General features: G+C 36.2%; 1 protein-coding gene and 2 non-coding genes across 5 annotated transcripts; 1 reads left to right on the top strand and 2 right to left on the bottom strand.

Annotated features, from left to right (window-relative positions):
- Positions 1-1,520: 1,520 nt before the first annotated feature.
- On the top strand, positions 1,521-7,429 carry LOC113333994 (SART-1 family protein DOT2-like). 3 transcript variants are annotated; one of them, XM_026580347.1, is made up of 14 exons: positions 1,527-1,670; positions 2,219-2,295; positions 2,397-3,013; positions 3,691-3,832; positions 3,947-4,001; positions 4,514-4,627; positions 4,718-4,814; positions 4,900-4,966; positions 5,037-5,096; positions 5,198-5,804; positions 5,938-6,302; positions 6,485-6,705; positions 6,944-7,028; positions 7,107-7,429. In XM_026580347.1, exons 3-14 carry the CDS (start codon positions 2,400-2,402, stop codon positions 7,197-7,199), a joined length of 2,520 nt encoding a protein of 839 aa, XP_026436132.1. In that variant the 5' UTR covers positions 1,527-1,670; positions 2,219-2,295; positions 2,397-2,399; the 3' UTR covers positions 7,200-7,429. The 3 variants fall into 3 exon arrangements, with proteins under 3 accessions (XP_026436131.1, XP_026436132.1, XP_026436133.1); XM_026580346.1 differs by lacking the exon at positions 2,219-2,295 and having other exon boundaries at positions 1,521-1,670; XM_026580348.1 differs by lacking the exons at positions 1,527-1,670; positions 2,219-2,295 and having other exon boundaries at positions 2,302-3,013.
- A 14,645-nt stretch (positions 7,430-22,074) lies between these two features.
- On the bottom strand, positions 22,075-22,145 carry TRNASTOP-UCA. Its single transcript has one exon. It is a non-coding gene; the product is annotated as a tRNA-Sec (tRNA).
- Positions 22,146-23,744: 1,599 nt separating this feature from the next.
- TRNAR-UCG lies at positions 23,745-23,815 on the bottom strand. The gene has a single exon. It is a non-coding gene; the product is annotated as a tRNA-Arg (tRNA).
- Between the last annotated feature and the right edge of the window lie 225 nt (positions 23,816-24,040).

Raw genomic sequence — 24,040 nt, 5'->3', positions numbered from 1 at the left:
GATTATGAAATGATGTAACAATAACATGATTCAAACACATACTCTAGCTCGATTATTTGAGTCTTAGTGTTTAAGCGGACCCTGTCAATTCTTGAACTGAACCTATACTAGTTACACATGGTAATCGAAAAACTAAACTAATAAGGACCCTCCGCAGAAAAGAATCCACAAATAGACTACTTTGACCTTAAAAAGTGACACCGATTTAACTTGAACCTCTATTGAAGTTGAAGAATTACTGCAAGATTAGCCTACACTTAAACTAGTAGATTATACTGCCAACACATTCAACATGGGAGGAAAATGCAAGATATTAATAGGGAGGTGGATTCTCAACAATGAGTAGAAACCTGCCAACACATTCAAAGCTACAGAAATATTGATTGTGGTAAGTTACAAAAATATTGGTAATTGATAATAATAAAAGCATTTCTACCCAAAATTCCTAAAATCAAAATAAGATGCATAATTCTCACAAGTAATGTTATCAAAATGCAAAATTAAAGATAACCCAGATCGATTTTCTATGTAAAAATGGAAAAGGAAATCTGGGTTTAGTGAATTTTCACCTGAAAATTAGTTTGGATTGCAAATTAGGAATTAATCGAGGAGGAGGAGGAGGAAGAACCACTTATTAAACCCTTCATTAGCTTTTCACTCTCAGATTCATCGTATTCTGCAACAAATTCATATCAAACAATGTACATCAATAATCTCAATTAAGATTAGCTAAGATTGGAACTATTTCCAATCAATCATATATTGGAACTGTCCTAATCAATTAAGATTACCTAATATCGTATCCAACAACATGCATGAAATCGTAAAACCCTATGATTTTGTCAATCAATTTAACACAAAAAAATAAATGAACAAAGTCAACCGTGAAGTTAGATCTTACCTTAAATCAACCGAGCATAGGGTTCTCAACGAGATCCGTTAACAACTTTGAAATTGATATGTAACTTGAGAGGTGTAGAAAAAAAGGGTTTTATGCTTTTGCGTTATCAATTCACAAGAATCATCCTCAAACCCTATCTATTAATCTCAAAGCCATGGATGATTTCGGGTACTTCAAAGATTTACCTGAGATTCTATTGAAAAAGAATAGGGTGGAAGAAATGGTTGAAGGAGAAAACGAGAAATGATAATTTTCTGTTTAGATTTAGATCGACTTGACAAAAGAAATGGAGTTAACATTTTACCCCTTGTTTGTTTTAAAATAACGGTACAATGGACACGAGACAGAATAAAGGATAGGGATTATTTGGTCTTTTAAATATATCAGGCGGGTAAGCGGGTATGGTAGGATAATTTCGGGTTTTATCCGTCACCCTACCCATTTGACGACGGATAAGATAAAGTTTAACCGTCACCCTACCCGTCAATTATCGGGTAGGATAGGATACGGGTAAAAATCATGACAGGTAGGATAGGGTGACGGGTAAGGGTAGGATATGTGCACCCCGAGGTAAATTATTGCGTTTCAAACCTGGAAGGAGGGCAGTCTTTGAGCATTTCTTATGAGCACTTGTTTCTTCCGCCCCACCACCGCGCGCGGTCTAGGTTTTTTTTCTCTCTCGCTGGTTAGTCCTGAAGATAAAGGAAGACGATCAGTGGCCGCGGAATAAGTTCACAGATTAAATTTCTGTTCAGAGATCTCGAATCAAGTAAATAATCAAACCCTAATCTGTTTGTTTCCAAATTAAATCAAGTATGATGTTTCGATGATTATAATTCTAGTATTTGCTTGTTTGATTAGAATCAGTTGTTATATTAGGGTTCAAAATTGAAACTAATTTGGTGGGTTTCTGTTCTGTAAATAAATTAGGGTTTATAATTGAAATTAGTTGGATTTCAATCAAGTATCAACATGAATACATGATTATCTTCGTTTAATTAGGTTGTTTTTTAAATGTATGAATTGAATCAGTTGTTAATTTAGGGTTATTGGGAAATTTAAGGTGAAGTGAATAGGGATTTTGTAGTTTTCTGTAACAAATGGTTTAACTATCAACACTTCTCCCTCAAGTGGTTTTGTAACCTTCTATTTAGAACCTCTGAATTTAGAGTTCTTATTAGGTATTAGAGACTATAAACAAAAAAATTTTGTATAAATTCAAGAATTTAGTATTCTGTAAGGATTTCTGTGGTTGTTCTCGTATCACATTATTGAGTATCGTTTTGATAATTTTTTTTTGATTAATTTTGCATGAAGATAATGTAGTGGAACTCTGGTGGTTATTTCCTGTTAGTACCTGAAATCATGCTTTGCGATGATTTTTATTTATCAAGGGAAGTATTAGGGTCTCCTTGAATTGGTATTTCGTCAGTCTTTTTCTGCTTTCTTCCTGTTATTTGGATTTTGCTTAATTTCGAGTTTTATTCAATTGTAGATAATGGGCAAGGAACGTAAGAAAAGTAGCAGTAGTAGTAGAAGAGAGGAGAAGGATTATGGAAGCAGGGATAGAAGAGAAGATGTAGAGGAACCCGAGAAAGAAAAGATTAGGGATAAGGTTGTTAAGGAAAGAGAGTATGATCAAAAGGAGAAAAGTAGTAGAGATAAAGAAAGAGACAGGGATAGTAGAGCGAAAGATAAAGATGTAGAAAAGGAGCATCATCATGATCGAGGGCGAGATAGAAAGGAGGAAGAACGAGGCAAGGATAGAGAGAAGGAACGAGATAGGCCAAATGAAAGAGAAAGAGAGAAACATAAAGACAGAGAGCGGGAGAAGGAGAAGGAACACGATAATAAGTCAGAGAAAGAGAAGAGTAGTAGAGGAAAAGATAGAGATAAAGAGAAAGAGATCGACCGCGATAATAAAGATAGGTCTAAAGATAGAGCAATTGGAAGAAGTCGTGAAGATGGTCATGATAGAAGTAAGGATGGTAGAAAGGATGAGAAGCGAATTGAACCAGACGACAGTGATGACAGCTATAAGGAGCTGAAGCAAAAGAATGAAACGGTTGGAGTACACTCATCGACTTCACAAATAAAGGAGCGTATACAAGAGTAAGTCAAATTATGTTTTATTACCAATTAAATACCAGTTTTATTTTTATATAATTTTTTTTTTTTATTTTCTTAACTTGGACGGATAACAAGCCTAATTCCACATTCTCGAAGCTTATCTCCGCTAAGGGTCTAAAATCTACAGGAAGCTACATGTCCGTATTTACAGGCTACAACATTATAGCTGGATGATTATATTGTAATCGTCAAATTTTTACTGATGCATTATGTGGCCAAAATGAGCACAGAGCATGTGTTTTTAGCATTATGCCTCACTAAAAAATAATAACTCTAAACATTGAATATTCTCTCGCCACAAGTGCATTTACTGCCTTTACCCTGCCATCTTAGGACACATCTGGATATGACCTTACATCATTAAACTTGAATGTAAAGTTTATATTGAAGTAGCATTAAAAGCTAGCTGGGCATTTTGTTACCAGAAAAGAATCATGTCTCTCAATGGGGTTTTGTCTATATCTCTGATCTGGGCATCTGTCTGACATAAAGAGGAGCAAATGGATTCTGATATTTTCAGTATTGTAGTTTGAATGTTTGTCTGTCAACCTTTAGGTGTTTGTTTGTTCAATTTTAATTGTAAAAAAGTGCTGGTATTTGTAGATTCCAGCAAATATTAAGTATTTGAATCTCTTCTCTAAGTAGGTTCATTACTGCAGAATGAAAGATGAGAGGTTGAAGAAGAAATCTGAAGGCGTTTCTGAAGCTCTGTCATGGGTTACTAAAAGCCGCAAGCTCGAGGTGAAAAAAGTTTCCGAGAAAGAGAAAGCTTTACAACTCAAAAAGGTTTTTGAGGAGCAGGTTAGTTTGTCTCTGCTCTATTGTCCGTTCACTTCCGTGTTAGTTGGTTAATGTGATATACCTCATATGTCTGTACATTATACTGGTTATTTACAGTTCTCTCTTTTCTTTCAGGATAACATTGAGGAAGTAGAAAGTGAAGATGAAGGCCGGGTTCAGCACCTATCAAGTACAACATTTTACTCTTTACTGTGAACACTTAATTTATATAAGCCTATAAATGACCTAAGTATAGGACAATTAAGTGAAGCCTAAGAAAACTTGTAGCATAACATGTTCTCGGTTCTGTTATTGAGAAGAAAACAGTGATCTTTACATTTACTAATCCAGAACAGTTCTGTTACTGTCTGATTAAGCATTAAGGAGAACAAGATAAATGAAGGTAAGGAAGGCAGATCCGGAACTATTTGCGGTACTGTCGCCTATTGTATAGATATCTTGCATTAGGCAAATGCTGCAAAGGTATCCACCATCTAAACCAAATGATTGTGATAGAACATAAGTTTCAGCAAACATTTGGAGCTGAATTCTGTCCTCCTAGATGAGTCATGTCTTAGTTTGTTCCCTGAATAAATACCACTTTTACAAGTTTTTAATTGAATGATAGTTTAATATGAATTTGAACTAGTGCAGTAACTTATGCAACTTGTTCTTGCCATTTTCTTGTGTACTTACCAATAGAGGATCTAGCGGGAGTGAAAATTCTTCACGGACTTGATAAAGTAGTTGAAGGTGGAGCAGTTGTTTTGACTTTGAAGGATCAGAGTATACTTGCTGATGGCGACCTTAACGAAGGTAGTTTCTCTTAGCTGTTACCATACTATTTTTGGTGCGTTTTTTGTATTTTCTTGGGAAATTTTAAAGCTAGGAACTCATTTTTTGCAGAGGTTGACATGCTTGAAAATGTGGAGATTGGAGAGCAGAAACTAAGAGATGACGCCTACAAGGCTGCTAAAAAAAAGACTGGAGCATATGATGAAAAGTAAGATCTGTGATATTCTTTGTGTTGCTTTAGTGCAAATAAAACTTCCAATGACTAATTTGTTTGTTGCCAAATTTCCATTTAGGTTTGATGTTGATGGCATGTCTCAAAAGAAAATGCTTCCCCAGTATGATGATCCAGTTGATGATGAGGTTATTTTCTCTCTTCTTAGCTTTAATTTTGTCGATAGCTGTTGCTGTTTCTTATTGTTTTACTTCACAGGTGGTAACATTGGATGCAAGCGGCCGTTTTACTGGTGAAGCAGAGAAAAAGCTGGAGGAGGTAGTTTCATCTCTTTGCGGTTCTAGTCCATTCAGTAGGGCAAGCTAGAATGTCTGCAGCTGATAATATTGTTTGTTGTTCTTTATCTGTTCCTTCGACAGCTTCGTAAAAGATTGCATGGGGTCTCCACAAACAGTCATTTTGAAGATCTAACATCTTCAGGAAAAATTTCTTCGGACTACTATACCCAAGAAGAGATGCTTCAATTTAAAAAGCCCAAGAAGAAAAAATCTATGCGGAAGAAAGAGAGGTTGGATTTGGATGCCCTTGAAGCAGAAGCTATCTCTGTTGGGTTGGGTGTTGGGGATCGTGGTTCCAGAAAAGATGGGAAGATGCAGTCTGCTAAGGAAGAGCAAGTGAAATCTGAGGCACGGAAAAGGAGTGATGCATACCAATCTGCAATTGCGAAGGCAGCAGAGGCATCTAAAGCATTGCGTCCTGAGCAAGTTTCAGTAGTTCCTGTGGTTGAAGATGAAAACCCTGTTTTTGGAGATGAAGATGATGAACTATACAAATCATTAGAGAAAGCTAGAAAGCTAGCATTAAAAGAGCGAAATGCTGCATCTGGAGCTCAGGTAGTTTCTTCAGCTATTACTGCGAGCAACAAGTTGGCGGAAAGTCAAATGCCCTCTACTGAGGAAGTAGAAGATGACAAGGTTGTCTTCACAGAAGTAGAGGAGTTTGTTTGGGGTCTTCAGCTTGATGAAGGTAAATATTATTGTTTGTCTTTGTTAGGCTTTTCAGTTTGAAGAATTCTGTGATGTCTTACTCATGATCTTTTCTGATTGATTTTTCTCTTTTATTTATCTCATTCATTAATATCTACTGTTTGTTTTCTCAGAAGCTGATAAATCCGAAGGTGAAGATGTTTTCATGGAGGAAGATGAAATCCCCAAGTCTTCTGATCAAGAAATAAAAGATGTTGAGACAGGTGGTTGGACAGAGGTAAATGATGCCAATGAAGATGAGCGCTTGACTAACGAGGAGAAAGTGGATATTGTACCAGATGCGACCATCCATGAAGTTGCTGTTGGTAAAGGTTTATCAGCTACACTTCAGCTCCTTAAAGAAAGGGGAACGCTCAAGGATACGGTGGAATGGGGGGGCAGGAACATGGATAAGAAGAGAAGTAAGCTGGTGGGGATATATGACAATGATGGGTCAAAGGAAATTCAGATTATCAGGAGAGACGAGTTTGGTAGAATTGTAAGTGTTTCTTCTGATATATTAACATTCTTTTTGATATTTTCGTTTTCTTATCTAATGACCTACCTTTTAGATTATAAGGCCTCCTGGAACTGAAGTACAAAGTGTCAATAAAATTTGACATTTACTCTGTGATTTAATTATGTCCTGAGCTCATTTTATTTTCCCCGACTCCTTCCTAGATGACTCCAAAAGAAGCTTTCAGGAATATTTCTCATAAGTTCCACGGAAAAGGCCCGGGCAAAATGAAGCAAGAAAAACGCCAGAAACAGTATCAAGAAGAAATGAAGTTGAAGCAGATGAAAAATTCCGACACACCCTCTCAGTCAATGGAGCGAATGAGGGAAGCGCAAGCTCGGATGAGGACTCCATATCTTGTACTAAGTGGGCATGTCAGGCCAGGGTATGTTATCTACGTCCTTTTTCTTTTGCTGTTGGAACTTGTTGTAGCAGCGGAGTTGGTTACCACTCACTGCCATTGAATAATTAGAACATTTATCATTGGCTATCTGCTCTAATATCTTAAGCGGTCTGACACTGCAAGGGCGTCATAGATATTACTTATGGTTTTGGATTTTGCTGGTGTTCTTCTCTTTTGGTCAATTGGAGTTTTACTAATATAGTAATACTTTCTTGTCCAGGCAAACTAGTGACCCCAGTAGTGGTTTTGCCACCGTCTCAGACCTTCCTGGTGGTGGCTTGACACCCATGCTTGGCAACACCAAGGTAAGTTAACTCACTCCGTCTGTGTTTATGGTAATGTTCAGTAAAATGGCTATGAATTGACTACATGTTTCCTTTTAGGTTGAGCATTTCCTAGGAATCAAGCGCAAGGCTAATACCAGTGACAAAGATGATTCTACTAGCATGGGTCCCCCAAAGAAGCCTAAGAACTGATATATGGTCATGTTAAATCATGCCCAGTTTTTATTTATAGATGAAAAGTGGGGTGGAGTATTGTCCCATTCACTTGTTACATCGTTTCTTGTCTAAACTTGGCCGCTTAATTGGCCATACCATTAAGTTCTCTTACTGAGATATTCAAATCTACAAGAGGAAAGAGAGTTCAGAAATGAACTTTCTGGTTGGAACATTCATTTATGTAGGAAATAATGTTCTTAGAGCAACTGCAGTGGTGTGATCAAAACCAAAGCCCGTGGGGTTACACTAGGATGGAAGAGTAAATTTGGTCAGGATCACATATAATGTCCGCCCCATGGTCAGGATCACATATAATGTCCGTCCCATCACAGGATCATTTTATACGTTCGTCCCATCACACGACTATATTTGGTTTTGGTCTTGGTCCCAGACCAAATATAGTCTGGGATTTGATTTTGGTCTGGCTTTTAGTCGATAGTCTGTCCCGTCTCGTCCACTGTGGTGTCCGCTGTGTCTCGTTTTTTGACCAAATATTTGTTTATAACCACTGTGTTTGCTCTTAGCGTCACCCTTTATCCATTAGACTTTGTATTTTAATCCATTTGACAGCTTCAGAACTGCCAAACTTTCTGCTTTTTTTTTTTTTTAATTTATTTGTGCTACACTAGAAATGGTTTTGCAACCCTTCACATAAGTTAAAAATAATTCAAATGCGAGATATGAAGATTTCATTTAGGAAAAACAAGAGGAACACACATTGACAAATTTGTCTCATTATCCATCAAAGAAAGCAAAACCCAACCTCCAGAGTCCTAAAACAACAAACAACTGCAGCTGATGAAGGTTTATTATTAGAGGCAGCTGTGCAGTAGATGATGACGATTATCGTTGTGATAGTTTATAGCTGCAGGGTTTCTGGCCAGGTATGGATGAGACCTCAATATTGAGTTCCACTGCACAATTACTTGGTTTACAACAACAAGGGCACAAGAGGTTGTCCTTGCTATTTAAATCGAAATTCTGGAGGCAGGCTTCTGTAGCTCGCTATGTTGTAAAAGGCGAGAGCCTTTGGCGCTTAAGCGCCAAAAGCGATGGCGCAAAAAGCGATGGGCTGGCGCCTGGCAGAAAAAGACGTTCAGGTGCCAAATTATACTGTTGTTTGGTTTTTTCTAAATAAAAGGCGCTCGCCTGGGGCGCCTCGCCTCGCCTAGCGCCTTTTACAACATAGGTAGCTCGTACGTCAGCACATTCAGTTTTACATGGATTCACACAAATGTTGAATCAATGGAGAATTTAGATAGAAAAATAAACTTATTTGTTTCTCCGATTGGACATTCATCCCAAGCTATGGGTTTGGGGATGGTAACCCACGACAACACTTGCAGACGGCCGGTTCCTCACCCCAAAAATTGCACTCCACCTGAGACACTTCTCTGCCTTACACAACTGATATACACTCCTTCTGACAATCATAGCAATAGATTTAGTCGCTTTTGTTGGAATTTCCCCTGGGCCACAAGAAATGGTTGCATCTGCTGATGGCATATCTGCATGCGTAGGGCTCTGAGGATCGGGCAACGACTCAGGCGAAAAACCGATTCACATTGATTCCTCCTCTATCTTCATCTCCTACACAGACCTGATTTAGATCCTCTTCGAATTCTCCGTCTTTTGTCTTGTTTAATTTTCTTACCCAATCTCAATTTTATCTTCTCTTTTCATGCCTCTATGAAAAGTCTGCAAACCCAAAATAAAATTCAATTAATTTCCTATTCTATGAAAAGCCTATCAATCTATTTTAATCTTTTATGAATAATTTAACTGCAAATTATTCTTTATTCTCTTGCAGATTTCATCCCTTCTCTCCTTTCCAAACCTGATTGGGAGGAATAGGGTTTATGCAAAGAGGCATTTGCGGCGAGGGTTCCTTGTAATTCAGCTGATCTTGCTTACCATGAAGATTTGGGTTTGATTTATTAAATATTTTGAGCTCCACCAAGACGTGCAAGTAATTATAAACCAACACTCATCTAAGCAATCATTACCATCTTTTGGCTCTCTTATTGTCGCTACACTGATTTACAGCTTTTATTCCAAGTTTCTTGACTACAATTACTTTAATCCCAAGTCTGCAGCATGAAGAACACTTGGCTATTAGATAATTTTATATGCTTCGTCAGGCTCATATACCATGAGCTTATTCCTTCCTCCAACAAGTTTAAGCCTGTAGTGATTTGCAAAAAAAAAATCAAAAAGTTAAACTTCAACTCACTCACAAAAAAGTTGTCATCACTTTTCTAAACTTGTATATTCTGCTTGTTGTTCTATATTCAATGGCCTCTTCATCCTCTTCATTCAGGTATAAGCCTTGGACTCTGGCATAGGCCGCACCAAGCCGTTGCCATTCTCTACCTTACCTCACTTACCAATTTTTGTAGCTTGATAGGAAGTATGAGCATCCACTTGCTGGCATGCCACTAAGCCTCATCAAGCATGGCCGCAATCATCTCTTGCATCGATTTACCGAGCTAGATGATATGAGAGGCCAGAATGTGGCGATCATCTCCTAGTCAGATGATATGAGCGACAAAGTGTTTGACCGGAAATGCTGCAACTCATTGCAGATGCCTACATACCCTTGCCTACTCTAAAGGGATTAAGTACATACTTTAGTTCATCCTCGAAGGGACAGAAACTTAAACCAACTCGTTTGCGAGGACGTGGACAAGCAATAAAGGTAATGGCCTAGTCCGTATAGGCCGTTCCGCCAAAATGCATCCAAGTGATGCACGTTTGGTCCGCAATATGGCATAACGATGCCTAAGCATCAAATTCCTCTTCGCGAGGATACGCAACTATAAATGATCCTTAGGCATACTTGGTGCATAGTCCGCATATGCACCATCAACTAACTACCCCTCCCTAGTTAATTTGACATTTTTACAACTCAAATTGGGGAGAAAAAATCATTCATCAACTCCCCAAGCCATGCTGGCTGCACCTTACCATTCTAGCTAACTGCGATGTACAGCCGTAATGGTTGTACATTCAGTTTTGGCTCACAGGTCAGTTTCAATGTCCGACCATGACGGTTGTCCGCAGCCAACCTGATATCCATCCATGACGGTTGTCCGCTGCCAACACAATGTCCAACCATGTTGGTTATCCGCTGCCAACCCGATGTCCAGCCATGTTTGTTGTCCGCTGCTAACCAAAAATCCAGCCATGTTGGCTGTTCACTTCCAACCTGATGTCCATCCATGTCGGTTGTCCGCTGCCAACCCAATCCCCATCCATGTTAGCTGTTAATTGTCAACGCATTGGCCAAGGGCCAATGTTCCTTTTCCTACGCAACAGAAGCTTTAGATGAAGCTTCATCTCAGGTCATGGCGCATCTTTTAGCACGCGTCATGCTAAAAACACGACGTGTTACACCTTTCTTCTCCAACTAAAACAATTTTTTTTTGTTTTTGTATTGAATTCTATACTAGACCCAAAAACTCGACATGTGTCTTAAATACTAGTTTAGGGAAAATTTTGGAAACAGTTTTCCTCTCTCTATTTTTCTTAATTTGTGTGCAAAAATATTTTTAATCAAGTAAACTAGGACGAAGGAAATATTAGAAATGTGATGGCAAACTTTAAAATGCCTACAAGAACCCAAAACGGAAAACCCATTACAAACGACCAAAATGGTTGAATGCTCACTAGAATTTCTCATATCAATAAAATTTTCCAAGTTCCTTTTTTTTTATTCTACATAAAATAGATAAATCTAAATCTAAAGTTCAATCGCAACATATTTGGGGGATATTCAGAGGTAATTTCATCATTACTAATTTTTTGGATAAGGGGTTCTTTAAATTGCTTCATAATGTTCGACTTTTTTATTTTGAAGTAACCCACAATTGTGAGTTCGATAGAAACTAGGTACCTTAAATTTCGACTATGCTATATACATACAAAGTGAAAACCAATATTAGGCCCACCACTTTTCATATTTTTTTTACCGTGAAACCCACAGGCGGAAAACTTCACGCGGGCACCCATTTTCTGCGTTAAAATTTTCCTCACACCCATATTTTCTAAAATTATTTCTTTACTTCTTCTTCCTCTGGTTTTTTTCTTTGTGACTTTCTTTTTCTTTCGTCTTATCTTTCTTATGATTACCTTTTTTTCCAGAGAGAACATGGTGAAATTAATGGAGCATAATCATGTTGTTGCCGTTAATTGATAAGTTTTTGGAAGAAGATTCAAAATCGTTCCATTTTCAGGTTTTAATATGTGATTTAATTTCAATTTTCGATGAGCAGAGATGATTCAATGGTTTCCTAAGTCTAATTCTAGATTCAATTTCAATTCAGGTTTTAAGACTTAGATTCAATGGTTTAAGTTTTTTTGTTGCGTTTTTGATTTGCTTTTCATGAGGTTATTGAGAACAAACCTGTAGCGCCCTCAAAGCTAGCAGCTGACTAATCCAAGAGATTAACTAAATAAAGAGGCACTACGAATCTAAGTCAAATACTTAAACATTCAATTAATAAATCGGCTACAAAACTTAACCCAAGACTAGCCTCGCTTAGAAAAATATAAATATAATAACTTCTCTCAAATGATACATATATACAATAGTCGTTTGATTAAAAAATATAATATGCAACATAATAAACATAGATGAAGATAACCAACTAATGAAATCAACTCCTCGAAGCTTTCGCTGCGCAACTCTGATCAGTCTCTGAAACTAAAAGTGGGAAGAGGTGAGCACGTCATCCCTAGAAGGGTGCCCAACAGGAACAATATTTAACTTTAAAGAAATTAAGGGCAAGATTTGGAAAACAATACATGTTTTCCTAAACATCAAAGTGACTAAGTCGCTGGAAATGCACAAAACAGGTACAAACAGTATATAATATGGTGACTCGTTCGATCGTTCCACACCTAGATAGCTATATGCTGACTCGTGCTGCACATATTAAGCATAGCTCTAAAGTTAGTAGTAATATGAAGGAGCGTATCCTATATACCACACGTGAAAATTCTCATTTCCAATAACAATTCATAATAAAAACAAACATAGTTCACGGAAAGATTCAAAGAATCAACTGAACAATCATAGCACAAACTAAACAATGCATGAAATGCACGAACAAACAATGCGTGAGTTTATTAACATAAAATTTTGTAAAAGAAACAACAATGGTTTCAAAAGGGTTAAAAGTATTCCCACCTCTTTAGATGACAAGCCACGCCTACCTCGAGATCCATGATCCACTCGTTCATCCTTTGAATCGATCGTTGTTAATAGACTAATTGTTAATCATACAAACACTCTAAGAATTTATCCAAAAGGATCATACAAGGGTCATATCAGTCTATCTAATGGTTTTAAACCCATTTATGACTTTACACCTTTCTATTATCCATCTTTAGCATTTCCAAGGTTTACTGATTCATATGGGTTGGTTTTATAGTCCAATAAATAAGTCTTATGAATATGTACAACCTTGTAAAAGAAACCAAAGGTCAATTCGGACCACAAGGGGTCCAAAATATCAAACTAAGAATACATGGTAACAAGCACAAGTCCACCAAAGTCAACTAACAGTCGAACTAACGGTCAAGGGGCAATTAACAGTCAACGTCAGTTAAAGGTCGGCGTCCAGGGTCAATGGTCAAAGAAACCAACTCAGTCAAGGTTCACTGAGTCAAGTCTGGCCAGCTCTACTCACTGCGTTAACTCAGTCAGTAACACTAATTCAGCTAAATAAAATCAGCCAGATAATCTGATTAGGATGACTAACAAGCTAAAATGAAAGGTTCAATTCTAATTCTAGCATTTTCATCTTCTTGTTTAACATTTCAACTTCAAATCAAATACAAACAACTTTAAATTTCAATTACAAATAACAACTTCGCCTACCTGCAATTGCAGCTTTAAGCTTTCACTAGAGAGGTTCAATTTGATACATTCATCTAACCTTCATTCTTATAACTCAGTCACATGACATCCTACTCAACTTCTTCAATCATAAGTGCTATGACTACATTGCAACTTAACTCTTCCCTGCAACAGATATAGACCATTCAGCACTACCGAACCTATATTCATGCAATACAACGCAACTGCAACACAATCTGGCTCAATTCAGTTCAACTCTCCTTATTCCTTTTACACTCCACCTGCAAATTCATATTCTATCAACTGCAGCCAACTAATTGACTGCTTTAATCCATTTCAGTTCAGTACCGACACATCTTATCACATCACATTGAGTTGAACACCACTGTACAATTCATAACTTCATATCAGATACCGGAGAACATCACCACAACAAAGCTACCACAACATCAGTTTACCACACCTGCAATCTCATTACAGTAACAACCACCATCTCTAGATACAACATCTCCTAATTAACACAACCAACACCACCATCCTAGCTCTGCCAACAATATCACTTGCAATATCAGCAATCCTTCATTGTATAACTTCTATGGATCAACAACAGTACTCATTGCACTAGCACCACCATTCTTTAGTTAATTCCATTCATCTTCAACTGAACTTAACTCCATGAATTCCCTGAAATCATCTAGCTCCACTAGATTGTTACTGAGATACTTTGGATCTCATTCTATCCACCAATTACTTCTTCTATTCACAGATTCATCATCACCAGTTCTTCATTGCATTCACCAGTGACCCCTTGTAATTTAAATTCAAATATTATGTTTCAATCTCAATTCAACACCACCAGATATTCAATCTTATCTCTACCAAATCTTAGACTCAACACTTGTTCTTCTGTTTCATACATACATCATCAGCAACTCTCATAACAAAATATTCTAAAAACATCAATTTCTTCTTCATGTCTTCATCTGCTACTTGAATATCTTCTATAATCATTCACTGATTCTCCTGTCAATCCACAACCACAAAACCTCCCTCAAAACCCTAATTTCTGATTTGGTTTACTGAGAAACTAAAATCAAACCTAATACATACATCTAAACTTCAATTAAGAACAAACCCACTCTAAATCGATCAACTAAACAACAATTTCATAAATAGTTTTCAATCAATTACGAACCCTAAATAAAGTTATCTTTTTTACCTTTTCTTTTCGATTCAATACCAAAGAAGCTTCATCTATTCAATTTAATATCAACCCCTCGGTTCTTCATCCATCAAGGATAGAAGTCATCATCAATCTACATAAAACCTAACTTCAGAAAACTAACTTCGATTTACATCAGCAACCAGTTCTCCTCCTTCCGATCTAATTCCACCACATAATCAACATCTCCGATTTCAATTCAACTTACTAACAAGCTTATATGAACTATTCTCGAGAGACTTAAGTTAATCCATTGAAATGGAAATCGGCAGAGAAAAAGAGAGAGATAACTGAAGAAGAGAAGAAAGAAAGAAAAAGAATGAAAAAGAAGAAAAATAAGACTGAAGTTTATATTCTCAATTTACTCCCGATAGGACCAAGAGAAAAACTATAGAACATCCGCTGAATTGAGAAGGGTATCCCCAAACGGTTCAACGGCAAAAGATTATTTTACCCCTCTCACTAATTTGATGAAATCTTCCTCGTCTGATATCCGATTGACACGTTCGAGTACTCTATTCCACGTAACTTTTAGAGATCTATTCAACGATACTATTTTCGAATCTAAATTATTGTTATATTAATTTATATTAATTAACGTTCGTCCCTAATTAATCGAGTCATTAGCGGCTTAATCGTCTCATGACTATCTTTAGACCAGTCAAATAGCGTTGGCGAGCTTGAGGGTCGTCACAAAAAAATATTTCTTTGATACTGTAATTATGATTTGGAGCACTAAGTGTATGAGAAATTAAGGTTAGATTTGAAGAAAGGTAATGGTACTTGTATGGATGTATGTGTGGTGACCTGAATTTGTGATTTGAGTTACAGATAAGGTGGTAAGTAACAAGAAGATGATGATATTATGTCCAAGAGGAGTTCTAGCAGAAGAAGGAGAAGAAGAAGATGTTGTTATGACAACATAACCTGTCATGCATCTTTTTTGGAGGCTGCATAACAAATATATAGTCAGTTTTAGAAATCTTTGCCTAAAATGATGATCATTCCGATTTTTTCGTGAAAAGAAATAATTTGATATTGTTGTTTGTACTCGTTGTGTAGATCTCTTTAAAAGCTTCCCAATGAGATAAAATTTGTACATTTTAAAGGAGGGTTTTTTTTAGATATGTTATATTTAAGTTTCATTACCAATTGTACCCCAGAAAAAATAGGATGTATAACGAATTATCTAGCGATTTTTAAATAATTTCAGATAATTCTGGGTTTCACTGAAACTGAATAATATCTTGCGCCTGACAACAAGAACAATTTTTTTCTTCTTCTGGTCTTAGCATAATTTTCCCATATACTAAACACATAATCGCCGAAGATTTTGATATAGGACATTGTCAATAATCCGCAGAAATTATCTGTTTGTCATACGAGATTTTCTCCAAAGACTACAAAAGTCCTGGTTAATACCTAAAAAATGTGCACTCGTTTCCCGGTTCAAATGTCTTGCCACAGCTTGAATAAACTATTATCTGCTCGTTTATTAAATCAATTGCGATTCCTTATATACAAATAATAGAATAAATTAATCAACAAGTCATTTCCTTAAATATAAATAAAATAATTCGGAATAAGATTCTTAGTTAATACTTACCTCTGTCCCAATTAGTTGGGCTAGTAATACAATTTAAAATTGTTTTATCTTTCAAACTATACGACGGATATTCGTAAATTTGATATCATTGGAAAGCATTTCAAAACACTAACATAACGAATATAAAATAACTATCAAATGGTATAAAATTATTCGAATATAGGCCTGTCCACAATTTTTTTTTTTTTTAAAAAAAACGGATTCCATCCAATTAAGTGCAAGGTGAGGGTTATTTCACCTATTAAAAAGTCTTATTCACCCCTGAACCACATCACCTTTGGCAAGGTTGATTTACCACCAACTAAATACCCTGAACCTTTTAACTTGGGAGTCTTGAACTTGGGAATGATAAACCATGAATTAAAAAATCTGGACCCTAAACCCTAAATCCTAAGCCTGCGAATGATGAACCCTTTTGGGGAATGATGTAACAAACCTGAAAATGGTAAAACAAATCCTAAACCGAGATCAGCGAACCTGAAAAATCATCAAAAAGGTCAATGTGGCAATGAATAAAGAGCAAATAAGTAAAAATATAGTGCGACTTAACCATGATGGATGGAAAAATGGAAACATGCCTATATCTGAAAAGTAAGTATCATTCTCAATTTTTATACATTAAACTGGCTTATAGATAAATTTAATATAAAATAATTATTTAATTTCTTAATATAAATAATAAAATTCAGAACAAACGGATAGCAGGAGATGAATAGATGACGGGATCTAAATATTTATCATTTCCATCGGAAACTATCACTACACCAAATCCAAGATTTTGTGACGGAGACAAAGTGTTAAGGAAAAATATAAGCTAATTTCCCTACCTAAAAAAATAAAAAAATGGTTACCTATAGGCAGTTATATAATGTGTTAGTATTTTATCTAACCCTTTTAATCCATTAGGGAAATTGAATAGGCTAACACTTTACTTCCATTACAGTATTTATCCTAACTATTGACATTTTACACTTCATATTTACTTTGTAACGTAGAGATTATGTTATAGTCTTTGCTAACTCTTTCTCGAACTATTGAAATGACCACTAGAGAGATGACATGTGTCTCTATATTTTAATAGAAAAAAGATGGCGCTTTCAGGTGATCGGAACCTAAAGTCCCGGTGGCCTGAAAGTTTCAGGTCACCTGGATTTTCCGGTCACATGAATTTTTTTTTTTAAAATCATAAATATTACTCTTTAATGTACAAGCCATCCATAAACAAATGAAGTCATCAAAAAAGGATTGAACAAGAAAATTTTATATATTATGTAATCATATCATATCCAAGAGCACAGAACACTTCCTTAAGTTTACATCAAGTTTATGCAAAACATCACACATTAAAGACTTCAGTACTTTACAAAAAAAATGGATGCTCCTCAATACAGCACAGGCGGAATTAACCTTTTATTTGCAATATAAACTCCCAAATAATTGTGATTATCATCACCTTGAGGATGCTCAGGTATAAGACATATAGTTGGCAGGATGTTGGTTTATAGTCTGCATCTACATAGGCTGGAACGCATCTGGGGCTGGATTATAGTTGGCAGGATGTTGGTTTTGTTGCTGCTTCCCCGTTAACTTGCAGCACAACCTGTAACAAAGATCAAAATAGTTGGTTAATTTACACAGGGCCACAGGGGACATAGAGCAAAACCTCATATTGCTTATAATACAATGCGAACAATAAGATATGGGTCCAAGAAGACTTCGATTACATAACTCACTATAACTAGTCTCGTAATTCAAACTGCCATATGATAATTAACTTAATATAATTTAATGTATGACTACATAAAATTGCAACATACTAGGGATTCCCACATCTAAAACTGCACTTGTGACGCATAAAGGATAACTTGTTTTACAAATTACAATAGAAGAGTATGAACTGTTTAACATAAAAAGCTTGCAATATGCATTTGGGTTACACAGTCCCCAATACTAAAGAAAAATATCAAACACACCTCACAACATAATTAGTTGCATCAAACGAAATGAATATGCTACAGCAAGCCTCCATGGCATCGCAACTAATTAATGAACTATACTAGTAATTTAGATGCAAATGAAAACAAAATTTGTAATTTAAAGTTCACATTGGTCATCAGTCAGTGCTGATGAACAATACAAGACTTACAGTTTTCTTTAAATATCAGGACCGACATGAAAGAGGCAACGTCAAATTGATCAGCACCGGCTCCAGGCACCACCCTTCTCTCAGCTGCTTAAAACGAAGGTGGAAAGAGTAATTTAGGAGGACAATTGGGGTGACATAAGAGAAACCTTTAGGAATAATAAGGAGTTACTGCATCAAATCTGACCTATCCCAACAACAAGAATTCCATCTTGAGAAGGACTGACGATGGCAGATAATTGTTCAGCTCCAAAGGGAGCTCCCAAGTTTGAGATGGTAAATGTGCCTCCCTGTAAGCCTCAAATTCTCAAATTGATAGAGGAAAGTTGACAAACCACTCGCCTCAAAGTCATCATGTTTGAAAATAACAAATTAGATAAAAAGTAACAAATTTGAAAATATAGAACTCAAAAAAAAAAAGATTGTACCTTTGATCTTCACACTTCACTGCAATATCTTGAAGAACCATAGCTAGCAGAGTTTCTGGATACTGTGGAAAGAATACACAACAACAACAACAAAAATTTAGAAAAAAAAAAGATTTATAATATCACATATAAAATGGCCAATCCTAAAGCATTAACTATAGCGGCTAAGAAGGAAGGATCACATGTACACAGATGCTAGTGAACTGGAAATGATCCGAAAATACTATAAGAGGAAAGCACACGACATTAAGAAGAACTGACTTATTCAGGGTTAAGGATGGAGAAAAATAGATAAATTTATCAATATTGATTGAGGCTATCACCGTATGGCCAAACCATTAACAGATGTAATAATAAGGCATGAAGGAGTGGAGGATGGAAAACTTAAGGTGCATTACTACCTGAATTACTGTAATACTCCTTCCACATAACCTCTCCAGCTTCAGTTCATCCAGCAAACAAAACTGCAACACTCTCTAGGACACTGTAGAACCACCTTCATCTGTCAGTTCCACCATTTCCAGTACCACGAACACCAAGCTACAGCTCCAGTTTCTCTTCATTGCATGGTAAGCCCTTGCTCTCAATTGTAGATGCACAACCAACTCCAATATCTCTACCTCGTTCTGACTATCTCAATCAAGTCACTAACCCATTGCAGTGACACTGCAATAACAACACCAACAAACTACTGCATTTGCACTTACACAAAGTACTGCTTGAGCCTTTCTCCGTTTCATTAACCGCTTCACAGTCACAACAACCAATTTGTACCTGGATCCTAACATTCATCTACAAGCCTCAGGCCAACACCACCCATTCAGTCCTGCAATATTACATCCTACACATTCATCTAGACTTCATGGCAAGCACAACATCAGTTCTTGTTTCCATTTCATCTCAACTGCAGCACCATCTGCAAATTGCTGTAGCTTCTTGACCCTAGCAGCACCATTATGTAACAGCAACTCCACACAACCTTCCTACCCATTCTCTTCTTTGCATCAGCTGCACAACTCAACAACAACATACAACCACAACACCTTCTCAGATTTGTCTTCATGTTCACCTGCAGCACCACACTTCTATCAAAACTCTCAGATTCTTCCATCATCATCTTTCCTTCTTGATTTCAAAACCCCCTGTCCTAACATTCATCTACTCCCTCAAAATTCCTATGTTTCTGTTCACAACTACACTTCTATATCACCAGATTCAAAATTATTTCAAACCTAGAACCAAATATTCATGGAAAATGATCATTCTCTTGCTCGTTTTCTCAATTTCAACAAATATTTGGTTTACTTTTATATCTACTCTTCATTTCTCTTTCAAGGAAATCAGAGGAAAGGGCTAGAGGGTTTGGTGAGAGAGGCGTGAAAAGATTGTTCACCGCAGTCTTACCATGTTCATTACCTTCCACTGTAACCAAATCTCGATTCTTATCTTGATTCCAGGCCTAAAAATCCAAACCCTAATTCTTTGATTCTTCATCTAAAAACATTTTCACAACTAAAATTAAACAATGCCCTTTTGTTTCTTCATCAATTAATACTCGATTTACTTATCGATTTCATTCAATTCAAAAGTCAAATTGAAAAACCTAACTGCTTCTCTCTGTTCATCGCGAATCCATAACTATCCCTAGTAGTTCTCTTACATGGTTCACAGCAGCACCATCACTTTAGCATGTACATACCCACATCAATTGATTCTCTCAAACCGAATCTCAATCTCATCTCTCAAACCCTTGAAAGTCATCACATCAGATAGAGAATGGAGTAGAAAAGTGGAGGAAATGGAAGAAATGAATTTCTTCATCTCTTTATGTCTTCCTTCTTTATATCCAATTTCTTAGGATCTGATAGATTTATTGGAGTTCTGAAATCCGATAGATTTAATGGAGTTCTTTTCATATGAGAGATAGGTTTTCTTCTGTTTTAGAGAGATGGAAGATAAGAGATGAAAGGAAAGCGAGTGAAGGGAAGTGAGAGAAAAAAACTTTCATTTATGTAAAATAATTTGGACGGCGAAAGATCTGATTTAAGAGTGACATATGGATTGTGAAAACATCTTCACGGCTGAAATTGTATTTAGGATGCTCATGCGGATTGAGAAGCATGTGTATTTCTCTTTGTGCTAATACGAACTCATGTATTCGGTTTTATTAGCAACCTTAGAGATGAAATAAATTCCAAAAAAAAATATTAATAAATTTAGGACATTGTTATCGACATTATGATACAAAAAAATCCAAAAAAATATAAGAATGAATTGGGAAAATGAAAAACGAATTCGATAATTGGTGTGTTTCTTTGTGCTTTCTCTTTTTTCTTCCGGTTTGAATTTCGATTAGTCACATAGGTCATGAAGTAATTTCGACCAGTTAGACATGTCATGAAGTAGCTTTAGCTAACATGATACATCATCGAAAATGAAAAATATGAAGCTCAGTGTCGACTCCAACATCAAATGTGGTATAACGGCAAAAAAAAATGAATCATGAAGCTGTGGGTGGGTTTTGACATCAAACTTAGCATGATACATCATCGAAATCGATAAATATGGATCTCAGTATCAATTCGAACTTCAAATGTAGTATAACGACAATCAATCTATGAACCACGAAGTTCTGGGAGGGTTCTGACTTCAAACTTAACATAATAGATCATCAAAATCGATAAATATGAATCTCAGTGTCGATCCGAACTCCAAAACAACAAACAAACTATTAACCAATAAGCTTCGGAGGGTTCTCACTTCAAACTTAGCATGATACATCGTCAAACTCGATAAATATGAAGCTCAATGTCGATTCGAACTTCAAATGTGGTATAACGACGTTCAAACTATGAACCAAGAAGCTCCGAGAGGGTTTCGACTTCAAACTTAGCAGGATACATCATCAAAATCGATAAATATGAAGCTCAATGTCGATTCGAACTTCAAATGTGGTGTAATGGCATATAAACTATGAACCAAGAATCTCCGGGAGGGTTCAGACTTCAAACTTAGCATGATACATCATCGAAATATTTTCCGAAATCTTAAACAAACCCTTTTCTGGCGACTTTGAGAAAGAAAGTGGCTTTGATCTTGAAACCGTGTCGGGAGTGGACTACTATAAGTGTGAAACTTCGTAAGAATGATGATTCCAACCCTTTATAAGTAAGATTCCATCGAAATATTCTCCGAAACCTTAAACAAACCCTTTTCTGGCGACTTCGAGAGAAAAAGTGACTCCGAGCTCGAAACCTGGACGGGAGTGGCCTACCATTTATCGAGTACGACCTTTGGATAAACATAAATCCGAAAAACACATAAGAATGGATCAAAAAATGATAAATGAATTCAATAATTGTCATTATCCGACTTAGTGGAAGATGTCAATAAGGATATTATGAATAATATCCATAGGTTTAGGGTCCCGTTGAACTAATCGGGATTATTGGATTTAAGATGCACATATAGTTAAAGATAATTTGCATTACTGAAACACGTCACCGTTCCATATGAACCTTCACGCGCAATTTCACACATTTAAATAATTTGCGCTACAAAAAGATAATTGATGATAAATGCAAATGAGTGAACCTGGCGTGAATCGAACACGCATTTTCTGCCTTGAAGTCAGACGTGCTACCATTGCACCACAGATTCATTAGTATTCACACATGCATCGTTTAAAGAATTATGTGATTATCTTCAGAATTTGTCAACACCTAAAACATCATTTCAAATATTATAATAAGGTAAGCATTCTAAAACAGAGTTGTAAGTATGGATTTAGTTAAGAAGGCAGACTACAAGGAAACAAGTCTCCTGCGATCACGTTAAGGACTAGAATTCTATTCTTATGAACCTATTATATTATGATCTGAAAAAAAAATTAAAAGAATCTAAATAAAGACGGAGAAAAACGATTACCTATGACACCTGAAATTGCAGATGGATTTCCAAAGGCTTCAAAAGGACAACTCTTCTTGCTGACCAATTTAAAGAAGATCCGAGCTTGCTGGCAGCCAAACTGAGTGAAATGCAACGTTATGCCACCTTTATCGCAGAAACTGTTAACTATAACAGATCAAGGGGGAAAGGTATCAGAAGTTTAGACTTTACACAAACAAGAAAACTTCAAAAAAAAACAATGAAATAGAAAACAAGATCAAATACTTAACATTTCAAGAAATTATCTTCCATTCCATCATTACTAGAGTTCAACTCGAGGAAACAGGACACTCTCTAAACTCCATAACCAATACTAGTTTGTGCAACATTTACAATAAGTATGAAGCCCTAACATTTACAACGTTACGTCATCTTTAGATATAGAACTATACAAAGAATGTTTCTATATAGCTTAGCATAAGATGTTAACGAGTATTGAATTTATAATGCTGGTTTTAAAAGTTTGAACATATAAATCCAGCACTTGAACAAAATCAACAGCTAAGCAAAGTGCAAGTAGTAATAATAGGCCACTAAATGTAAATGGCCTGCCATTATTTTGTTCACATTTAAAAGTTTCTCACAAAAACATGTTTGAGATTACAAATGAGCTGAAGCCTCAACGGTTCGCGTCAATTTGATTTTGAATTTTTCTAACCGTGATTAATCATCGATTTAACATACGAAAGAAATACCTTTGCAGTGGTGGTGGTTTGTGGTTACGATAATTCTTCTTTCACGAGAGAAGTATACCCCTGTTCCGCCTCAAGAAAAGCTCAAGTTATCTCAGATGTCATACCATGAGCTTCCTATGAAATCTCTGTGAGGATATCGAAGGCAGAGGAAAAGCACAGTTAAAGATAGAAAAGTTGAACTACAATAACAAAAAGAAGTGAAAGAAGGTGCTCAAAATAGTGCTGAAGTAATAACGTAAACTTTACCAAGACATTACTTACTTGTAAACAACCTGAATGCTTAAGTGCCACAAATGTGTGAAGGAATGTATGAGCATTGATCAGTCACACAAAACACTCAGCTCAATCGTACTGGGAGCCGCAGCCGCTGACTGCAAAAGTACAAGTTTGCTCTTAAATTAAACAAAGCAATTGAATAACCAAGATATACATTCAATAAACAATATAACAATAAATCTTTCTTGATTACAAATGTGAAGAGTATTAAGGCATATAAACTGTGAAGACAATTTGCATTACTGAAACACGTTACCGTTCCATATAAACTGCACACACAATTTCACACATTTATATAATTTTCAAAACAAAGAAAACATTGATGAAAGATGCAAATGAGTGAACCTGTCGTGAATCGAACACGCATTTTCTGCATCGAAGTCAGACGTGCTACCATTGCACCACAGATTCATTAGTATTCAAACACGTATAGTTTAAAGAATTATATGATTATCTTCCAAATTTGTCAACTGCAAACACATTTAATCACTTGGACAGACAACCAAGAACAAAAAAGTCAATCGATCAAGCATTTCCATGAAACCCCTACGAAAAAGTGATTTGCAGTTTAATCACTCATGCCACATAGTGAGTCAGAAGGGAAATTGGAAAATTGTGAGAGAAAAAACTGAAATA

The sequence above is a fragment of the Papaver somniferum genome, unplaced genomic scaffold, assembly GCF_003573695.1.
Source record: "Papaver somniferum cultivar HN1 unplaced genomic scaffold, ASM357369v1 unplaced-scaffold_135, whole genome shotgun sequence".
In the NCBI taxonomy this organism is placed as follows: domain Eukaryota; kingdom Viridiplantae; phylum Streptophyta; class Magnoliopsida; order Ranunculales; family Papaveraceae; genus Papaver; species Papaver somniferum.
The sequence above is the reverse complement of the archived record's forward strand: the minus strand, read 5'-3'. Positions and strand labels throughout refer to the sequence as shown.